The sequence below is a fragment of the Ylistrum balloti genome, unplaced genomic scaffold (genome assembly GCF_031769215.1).
Source record: "Ylistrum balloti isolate Yb309-2 unplaced genomic scaffold, AGI_CSIRO_Ybal_v1 Utg369794, whole genome shotgun sequence".
NCBI classification, from domain to species: domain Eukaryota; kingdom Metazoa; phylum Mollusca; class Bivalvia; order Pectinida; family Pectinidae; genus Ylistrum; species Ylistrum balloti.
In genome coordinates, this window is record NW_026781975.1 from 384,630 (window position 1) to 395,534 (window position 10,905).

The 10,905-nt window shown below is 33.6% G+C and overlaps 1 protein-coding gene across 1 annotated transcript; it reads right to left on the reverse strand.

The window, feature by feature from the left end:
- Positions 1-982: 982 nt before the first annotated feature.
- LOC132544371 (glycoprotein 3-alpha-L-fucosyltransferase A-like) lies at positions 983-8,069 on the reverse strand. Its single transcript, XM_060207956.1, has 3 exons — positions 7,793-8,069; positions 2,351-2,416; positions 983-1,884 (listed from the first exon to the last, which is right to left on the reverse strand). Exons 1-3 carry the CDS (start codon positions 8,067-8,069, stop codon positions 983-985), a joined length of 1,245 nt encoding a protein of 414 aa, XP_060063939.1.
- Positions 8,070-10,905: the final 2,836 nt, after the last annotated feature.

Sequence of the window (10,905 nt, forward strand, 5' to 3'; positions counted from 1 at the left end):
TCATCGGCTTGATTAAAGGACTTTCAGCTAAGCAGGAAAATCCTCTTACGATGACATGTAAATAGTATTTTTCCAAAATGGCGGTTTTATTCAACATTTGCTATCATGACGTGCTTTCTCAAAGATGTTTTCTTTTAGGCACAAACATTGTTCCGCCTCACGTTTCTTAGTATAACGCACATGTGAATAAGACAGACGTACCAGGAATTTCGCATCTTGTTCCATTGCGATTAAATGAAAACCTTGAGCACAAGAAAGCATTATAACTACAAGGAGCAGGTATAAATATCACTTTTTTCATCAAGACGCGTGTGTCAGTCTGTTCGACAGAAGCAGAATTTTGTGTTAAATAGTTCATTAACTCCCCGGCTTTGCCGTCATCGCATCAGCTGTTTTTCATCACTAATCAAATTTAAAAGGCACAATGTCACAACTAAGTGTATCTTTTTTTATTTAGCCAAATATAACTCGCACTCTTCTGTTCCTACATATTATTTCTAAACACAAAAACGGATTTCAAAACTGTTCATCAATAACTGATTGTCGATTCATGATAAACTGTAAACAGCATGTAATCAGGATGACTTTTCACAAAGGAAGCTTTATCAAAACGAGGCCTACAAATGTTTGTATCTTTCCCATATCGAAGCTATATGTCAATGTTCCTGTAAAGTCGTTTCTTTACTTCCGTACGATGATGGAGCCGTCTACATTTCACAGAATCTTTGTATTGTTGTCGATAACATTTTCTTTTCTAGTTAAAATTTTTTTCTCTTGAGAATTGGCGGACGATTCATTAACAAGAAGACAAATTCAATTAGCATTACCCCAAGAAAGTCTTTGTTGGTGCTTTAGAAATTTCGATTACACAAGAAAATTACGTTATTTGTAACGATTTCTCAAGGTGCTGTCAGACTCATGGGTTAAGTAGTACATACTGCGTATCCGTTCTCGAAGTCCAAAGAATTTCGTTTTAAAAAAATTATAGATCAGTAGGAGGTCTACAAATGTTTGTATCTTTTCCACCGCGAAGCCAGATGTCAATGTTCGTGTAAAGTCGTGTATATTTCTTTAGTTCTGTAGGATGATGGAGTCGTCTACACAGTTCACAGAATCCACGGCTATTAAAATTGTTGTCCACGTAGAAGGATTTTTTCCATTTAAAGTATGTTGTTGCTTCACTTTCGTTTTTCGAAAGACGCCACATATGATCCGCTAATTCTTTGGAAGATCTATATTTAGACGTGTCTAGATAAGTATTTGGGGGCAAGTAAACATCGTATTGTGTAGGTCCACGTCCAACAGGTATTGCCTTTGAATTCAGCCAATATATTTTAAACATTTTTTCCGTTATATAGTCTTTACACAGGGAATTTTCAAATGCCAAATAAAACTTGTAATTTTCAATTTTCTTGTGGCATTCACCCCATTTAGATTTAGGACATTTTAACTTCCCACAAGCACCGTAGATATCAATATCATAGAATGACTTCATAGTGTTAATGTAATCTAACCTCCTGCTAGCAGTTCCACAATGAGACACAAATAAAATAGATTTATTTAATTGTGAATACCACGTAGATGTTATATTGATTTCCTCGCCAGTTTTCGGTAGGCGATGAAACCTACCGTAAAAATGCACTATATCGGAATCTCGTCTATAACCCATCGTCCAGTTAAACAGATTCTCCCATTTTTTAATTTTATTCGATGGAGGATGATACGTAGGAGCTTCCATGGAAAAAAACACCCAAAGCTGTCCCGAATATTTTTTCAGTGGTTTCTCATCGAATAAAGATGGTGCTTGAAACACGATTACTGCATCACGTTTGTTTGAAATCCCGTCAATCAGATGACATCGATATTCACATTGATGAAACGGATCTACAAGATCAATTTGTTTTTTGTAGAAATACACTGGAATTGACAGAGACCGGTTATAATGAACGGACTTCACTTCTCGGTATGTTGGTTGTCGAATAGTAGTTTCTGTTGCAGCAATGAATAACCAAGTAATGCCAAAACCCAAGACGATAACTCCAGTAAATATCAGGTATCTGGAAAAATGTCAGACTGTTACTAGTTCTATAAATAAATATTTTGTGACTATGGTGTTACGTCTATGCAAACATTCGTATGGCACCATAGGACATGTAAATGCAGGTAAATGGATAAGGTATATAGTAAAGAATAATGAATATGCTAGTTTCGGAATCGGTTTCTCCGGGGAAAAAAATGATATATATGTTATGATTAGAAATTAAAATACTCTAAAAAAAACCAACGATGTTTTCTATTGATTTTAAAGTACAGCCAATTTTAGTTATTTATCCTCTGCTGTATTACCTACTTGTTTGCTTTTCTCCACTCCATTTTTGACGAATTTGCGTCTGTTTCTGTAGCCTAGAGAACAAACCTGAAATACAAAAAATAGAGGAAGTATATTTAGCGGACGTTGGAAACATTTTGGTTTCTTTCACGATTGTGTAGCATGAGTAAAAGAAACCACAATTGTAAGTACCTGAGTGAAATAAGTTAATAATGACGAAACTATATCCTAGGCTGTCTATTATAACTTACTATAAACAGAGACGTATATAACACATTTCTAAAGCCTTTGATCGTGTCTGGCACAAGGGTTTACTATCAAAACTGAAATCCTATGGGATAGGAGGGGAATTACTGGCTTGGTTAAATCATTAACAATTAATTATTTACATCAAAGGCAACAAATTCTATGTATTAAAGATTCTTCTTCGAAAAATGGTTCTATTGATGCAGGGGTGCTACAAGGTTCAATCCTTGGTCCTTTATTGGTTTTGATAAATATAAATGATATAGCAGATATTTTTGATTCTGCATCTCATATTTTCGCTGATGACACCCTACTCCATTATTCTTCTTCCTTTTGTCTTGAAATTGAAACTACTCGAAATAAAGATCTCGAATACCTTAATACGTGGGCTAAAACTTGGTTAGTAACTTTTAATCCTGCTAAAACAGATGTACTATTTATCTCAAATAGAAACGACATTGATGAGTTATTGGAACTTGAATTTGATGGAAGCTTCCTAGACTTTACAGATATACATAAACATTTAGGTGTTACTCTTAACTCAGTTCTCAAATGGGGAGACCATATAGAAGCAGTATATACTTCTGTCATGAAAAAAATATCACGAGAAAATTGAAATTTATATTAAAACGAAATGCTCTATTGAGAATTTACCGAACATTTATTTGACCTGTTTTAGAATATTGATGTGAATTATGGGAAATTGCACTAGTTCTGAATCGGAAAAATTAGAAAAAGCTCAACGTGAAGCAGCCAGAATTATCACAGGTCTTCCATCTTATACAGGTAACCAATCTTTATACTTTGAAACAGGTTTAGAAACTCTATCGACTAGAAGTAAGAGAAGAAAACTTCAGCTTTTGTATAAGATACGTAATAATCAAACTCCGGATTATCTTTCCTCTTTACTTCCCTCCTCTGTCCAAGACGATGTTCGATATCTTTTAAGAAACACAAACGATTACAGAGTACCATATAGTAGATGAACTTTAACGAGCTCCTCTTTCTTTCCTTCAACCATTAGTTCTTGGAATTCTCTTGAAAACTCTTGAAGATCATTGGCTTCTTTAAAGTTCACTTTCTTTGTATGTGGTCGTTTTGAAAGAAATATTCATTTGCAGGTTCCTTATGATTTAGATTTGCTTTTATTTTGTAACAAAGAATTGTCGCATGATACAAACTGTGAAATTTTCCTATGTGTTCAGCACTTTTTAAAGTCCTGTAGTAGGTTTCATGCCATTTTCAATATATAAATCCGATGTAACTGATTTATCTCTCCCCCTCCCCCCCCCAAACTCTCTCTCTCTCTCTTCTTCCCCATCCCTTTCCTTCTCTCTCTCCCTCTCCCTTACTTCCCCACTCTCTTTTTAGAAATAGTCATTTGTTGTTGATTTGAAATACGTATTGTCATAATGTTATTATGAACATTGTATTTATATGCTTGTGTTTTGGAGAGGGCGTTTTATAAGTTGAAATAACTTGTACCCAATCCATTTACAACTTTGTTGCATAAAATATGTTTAAACGAAAGGAAACTTACGTCATCATAGAGCTTATATTGAATTTCAATGTATTGTAATTACATCTAATTCTGGATTAATTCGCGATTGATGTCATATAATCAGTTTCGAAGATTTTCAAATGTATGATTGTTTGCATTTGATTGTAAGTTGCATGTATGCTGTTGCTGTTGTTGTTGGTACTACTGCAATGCCAGCACCTATTTTGCTTAGTCCAAATAATGTCTTAGAACCATAAATATTGCTGGTAACTTTCCGATGCTTTTGATTTTGCTGCGCTGGCTATTCATTGCCATCAGTACTTTTGAACATTCTCGCAAGTTATGTCCAAGTACCAGTTTTTCTATTCGTTCTAGGTACCTGTCAACATTTTTATCTGGTTGTTTTTTTAGTACCGAAAAATTTGTTGTCAGAGGCTTTCTGCCCAAATCTAGCAATAAACAGTTCCTTTTTTTTGTAATTGTTTATTTTTCTGAATTTGATGCAAAATATAACACAAAGAAAAAGAAGAGACATTCACACACACACATCCTCCCTCACACACACATACACACCGTCACACCCAGACCTGCACAAACACACATTCAAATTAATTACTATTTTTATTATCTTCAATAATCACCTACACTCCTCACTAAAATCATTGCCATTATCTTGATTATTATATTGTCTATCACATACAACAGTCATCAGCTTCATGCACACATGTATAATGCCATTATCAGATCAACATCTTTCGGAACGACAGTCATCCAGAAGAAATTCTCATTTTACTTAATATTCACAAACAATTATAACATACACATTATTTATTCACATACATACATATATACATTGCTCTCATACCTACTTCTCATCACTAAAGGGAGGGGGAAAACAGATGGGCAGACCTGGAACAGACAGACAGCAACAAGAACAGACAAGCAGACAGACAGTTTACGCACAGACAAAAACAGACACACAAACATACAGCAACAAGAACAGACAAACAGACAGACAGTTTACGCACAGACGCAGAGACAACAACAAAAAACAAACAGACAGACACAACCATGGGATGTTGATTTAACTTGATTTAGGTAAATAAGAAAATATGATCAGTCAGCTCTGTCGAGAAGTATACTAATGAATAAGAAGATATGGCACAGATATTATATATCAAGTTTGATATAATTTTCCCATTTTTTCAATTCATTTGTGAATTTTAGCTTATATGTCTCATTTTTGTTGTTAGAAATGTATTTTTTGTGTAGAAAAGTGGTCTTGTATGATTTTAACAAGAGAACAGATGTTTAAAGAATTATGCAGACATCTAGTTTTGTATATATAGTGTTTGATAATTAAAATTACTTCATTATCCACTCTAAAACTGGGACTATTGTTTATTATTCCAAACAAAAAAGACTGTTTGTTGATAGAAAAAGGTATAAATAATGCATCAGTAAGTGTCTCCAGAGCTTGTAAAAAATTTTGGACTTCTTGGCATTCCCAAAGAAGATGGGTTATTGATTCTCTTTCAGAATTGCACAGATTACATAAAGGACTGTCAACTAGTTTTGCTTTAAATAGTCAGGAATTTGTTGTTAGAATGTGATGTGTTAACCTGTATTGAAACCAATGGAGTTTAGTGTTTTTCGTCACCAAAAAAGGTATTTTGTATATGGTTTCCCAGTCTCTATTAGTAAGTTCGAACTGTTCCCCCCACTTTTTTTTTACCTGTTGGTTCCCTGAAGTTTTTGTTTAGAATATCATAGAAATCTTTTGTGCCTTTATTTTTATTCAAAAAGAATTGTATATGCAACAGTATGATTGGTTGCATAACTGTAGTCTCTAAAGGAAAATGATTGAGTAAATATTTTTTTACAGATGATATTAATCCTCGGTATTTGAGAAAATTAGTAGTTATATTGTACATATGTCTGAAATCTTCAAAACTGAGAAAGTTTCCATTATCATCTCCATTTAACACATCAGCTATTGTCCTTACTCCTTTTGTATACCATTCTTTGTAAAAGATATATTTCCCTGACACAGTAATATCGTTATTGAACCAAAGGGGTATTCCTAAAACTGATTGCTCTCTTCTGATAGTCATTTCCTTCGAAATATGTAATTTGTACCATGTTTTAAAAATATCTTTCCAAAATTTATTGTTACATTTTCCTTGACAATTTTGAATATATTCCCCGCCAATGTTTAGTAAGTAATCTATGTCTACAAAAGTATTTAATATTGAAAACCATTTACCGGGTGAATTATAGAGCTTTCTGACCCAACTCAACTTCAATGAATCTGCAAATGCCCTTATATTGATCATTTTTAATCCACCATTTAGATAATCTTGAACAATAGTACTTCTCTTAACTTTATCAACTTTACTATTCCACAAAAATTCGAATAAAATGGAGTTTATTTTATTGAAAGTCTTTTCATCTGGGTTTGGTAAGGCTATAAAGAGGTGGTTAAATTGTGAAATCAGGAGGGATTTAATTATCTGTATTTTTCCTAAGGGTGTAAGACTTCTTTTCCATATATTCACAATATTTTTCAGTTTAACAATCTTTTTGTCATAGCTTATTTTAGGCATAGCGTGTAGATTTACATCAAATTCTACCCCTAGAAGATTAAACCTTTCCCGACCCCACTGTAAATTTAACTCCGGCAAAAATGTATCCTGAGTGTGCTTCTTTGATCCTATCCATATAATCTGAGTCTTATCAATATTTATTTTTAGTCCAGAGATACTTGCATACATATTTAATTCTTTAAGAGATTCAGATAATGACTGTTCTGTCCCATCAAGCATGAGAAATGTGTCGTCAGCATATTGGGAGAGAAGTAGAGGAATGTCTCCAGCTTGAATACCTTTTAAATTTGTGTTATTTCGCATTCTTATAGCTAAAACTTCAGCACAGAGTATGAAGATATACGGTGCGATTGGATCGCCCTGTCTACAGCCTCTTTTTTATGTCAAAGAAAGAAGATAAATTGCCCCCCTGATTGATTGAAGCTAATGCATTTTTATGTAAAGTTTTAAGCCAAGAAAGAATGTTGTTTCCAAAACCAAAATAAACCAGGACTTTTTGAATAAAATTCCAAGATACCGAATCAAAAGCCTTTTCAAAATCTATCATCAAAATCATGCCAGGAATATCATTTTCTTCTGTAAAATGCATCAGATCATATAGTAACCTAGTATTTTCTCCAATATAACGTCCTGATAAAAAACCTGTTTGATCTTTACTAATTAATTTATCCAGTACTGACTTCAATCTTTGAGCGATAACCCCAGAAGCTATTTTATAAGTAATATTCAGTAACGAGATTGGGCGCCAATTTTTCAAAAAAAAATGTCTTGGTTTATCGCCTTTTGGTAAGCAGGTGACTATAGCCTGTCGCTGAGTAATTGATAATTCTTCATGCAGATATCCATAATTTAAAGACCTAACAACAAAAATTCCTAATTGCTTCCAAAAAAATTAAAAAAATTCGACAGTAAAACCATCTGATCCAGGACTTTTATTATTTTTCATAGTCTTCAAAAATTTACTTGCCTCTTCCAAAGATATTAACCCTTCCAAATTTTTTGATTCTGCAACTGAAAGTTTTGGAATATCATCAAAATTATGAAAATCATCTAAATTGACATCAACTAGGTCGCAGTTTACAACATACAGCTTTTCATAAAATGACTTACCTAAAATTTCATCCTGCTTTGTTACAATGGCCCCTTCATCTATCTGAATTTTAGGGATTATTTTTGAAGTAAAATTTCTATTTTCCAAACCAAAAAAATAGCTTGTTGGCTTTTCTCCTTCTTCTATCCACTGTGCCCTTGATCTCACTACACTACCTTTCATTCTAAGTTTCCTAATATTCTCTAATTCCCTCTTCTTAACTTCTATCTCATTTATGTTAAGGATGTCTTCATTTTCTAAGTCCTTAATACTGTTTTTAAGTTCATTTTCCCTCATATTCCTTTGCTTTTTTCTATAAGAAGAGTGAGAAATACTCTTCCCTCTGATATTCATTAAAAGAGTCTCTAAAAATAATTGATCGTTAATAGTCAACTGCAATTCAAAATCTGAAATTTGGTTGATATTTTCATGATTATATACAGGTAAATAGTACTGTTTTTTGGTGTCTAGTATAACATTTTTAATTAGTTCTATATATTCAGAGTCATAAAGTAACGAATTGTTAAATTTCCATAGGCCCTTACCCTTTTTAAATTCATTAAACTGAAAAGAATTTTTTGGAAAGGAATGGTCCGACCTATATCCTGGTTCTATAGTAACACTTTTAGTACTTGAAAGAAGGGGGTCTGAAGTAAGAAAGAAGTCTAGCCTTGACTGTTTGAGTGGATTTTTTTTCCTCCAGGTATATCTTCTCTGGTTGGGATAATACTGTCTATATATGTCAATAAGATTTTCCTGGTCAATTAATTCTAAAATCTCCACAGATTACTGTTCTGTCATTACCAAATTGTTCCACAGTTTCTTTTAAGTTATCAAAAAATATAGGATCATCTGAATTAGGCCCATAAAGAGTAATTAGAGTGAATTTTACTGATTCTACTTCAATATCAATTGCTAGCAAATTACCCCTTGTGTCTTTTTTTCTTTCTTGACTGTAAATTCAGAATTGTTATTAAACAGGATAGCTACCCTTCTGGAGTTTGACTTGAACGAGCTAAAATAACATTCGTAACCCCATTCATTCCTGATAATATTTTCATGAGCTTCAATGAAATGGGTATCTTGTATACAGTAGATGTTGTAATTTTTTTCCCGAAAAAAAGAGAAAACGTCTTTTCTTTTAAACTTATCACCTAATCCCTGACAGTTCGCTGACAGAATAGTTAAATCAGCCATTATTATAGAGTTTTTTTTACGAAGAAATACAATAGAAGAAGTTCAACATCCCGTGGCAGAAAAGAAAAGAAAGAAAACATTAAAGAAGCAACATTAAAAAAAAAAAAACATTCGTTGACAAAGTCATTAACAACTACTAACTTACACACCATTCGTGCCAATAAACCGGAAGTAGTATAGGAAAATTAGAATGGGAACTGGAAGGCCGTGTCCGGAAAAGGAACATATATTACAGTGAGTTCGGGAGAATAACAGTTAAAACACAAATACGAAAAATAACAATATTGCCATGTTAACATCGTAGGCCAAGTTGATCAGTTCCCATTTTAGCATAGAGGATTTACATAATAAAAAAAAACACATATATAACCATACTCAACACTGCAATAAGTGACCATTTGCTCGCTCCATGGGACATGTGCACCAGAAATAAGCGAAAAATTGAATCGACAACATGTATGGGAAATTTGAAAGGGGACCGGTAAGCCGAATTCCGGAAAAGAAAAAAAACCACATTCTACAGAATGTACAAGGATATCCGAAGGTTGATATTACATGAGAAATGTTATAGTCTCATTAACGATTAGAGGTAAAATTCATCGAGGGTACATTTATGTAGGTGTAATAAAAAAGGGAATAAATTGAGACATAATTATTATAACATTCGAGCCTCAACATTCTCAACGAGACAAGTGCACCGGAAATAGGCGACAAAACTGGAAGATATCGGATAAGGAAATTAGAATGGGAACGGTAAGCCGAGTCCGGAAAATAGTTATAATTAAAAAATAATAATAAGGAATATGGTCTCATTACCCTCCGCGGTAGCATTGCTTCATTTCTATGCGATCATAGGGGGACCTATAGATATAATGGGAACATAGTGACAAATATATTATCGTATAGCCATTTCACATGTAATGCTGGGCCTAGCCTATAGCTACATTACAGATGATACATGTATAGGTGCGATAAAGATCAGTGGTGCGTAGCCTTACCTGAGTACAATTACAAGGAATGAAATATCCAGTAATCACTAACACATCCACAGGAAAAACAAACACTTGCCAAACATAAAAGAAATTATTTTTACAGCTGTATACATAGGCCTAATATATACTCTGTCCGACACATTCTCTCTATGATCGGCAACCGGGGGAATGTAGCCCTGGTAAAGTCCACTGCCGATCGTATAAATTTCCGTCCATTAAGTTATATTTAAAGCACTATAACACTTCCACATAAGAATCACTCAATCACTATTACCACGTATATACAAATATAATATACGCACTCTGTGTCCGACACATATATATACATGTACATACATGTACGTCGACTATGATCGGCAACCGGGGGGATGAAGCCCTGGTAAAGTCCACTGCCGATCGTATAAATTTCCGTCCATTAAGATATATTTAAAGCACTCTAACACTTCCACATCAGAATCACTCAATCACTATTACCACGTATAAGTGAATTTACTGGTACAGCTGTATACAAATATAATATACGTACTCTGATTGATTTTAAACCTCATGTCAATACAATTCAATACCCACCACGATGGGTTTTTAATAAGGCCAATTGGGACCAATTCAAAATTTTAGCAGAAATAATCCAACATGAGGAAATTTTCGATCAAGATGTTGACGTCTTTAATGCAAATTTAACTAGGGTTATTTTAGATACAGCGTCAACATCTATCCCTAAAACTTCAGGCAAACCCAAAACGAGGAAAAACAATCCATGGTGGAACGATGAGTGTAGGTTAGCCAAAAAACTCAAAAAGAATAGCGAAAGGAAATGGAGGGCAAATAAAAATAGTGAACTATTAAAAACAGAGTACACAAGATGCAAAACAAATTTCAATAACATCATTCAAAACGCCAAAAACAATCATTGGCAAGAGTTTTGTACATCTTTAAATAATAAA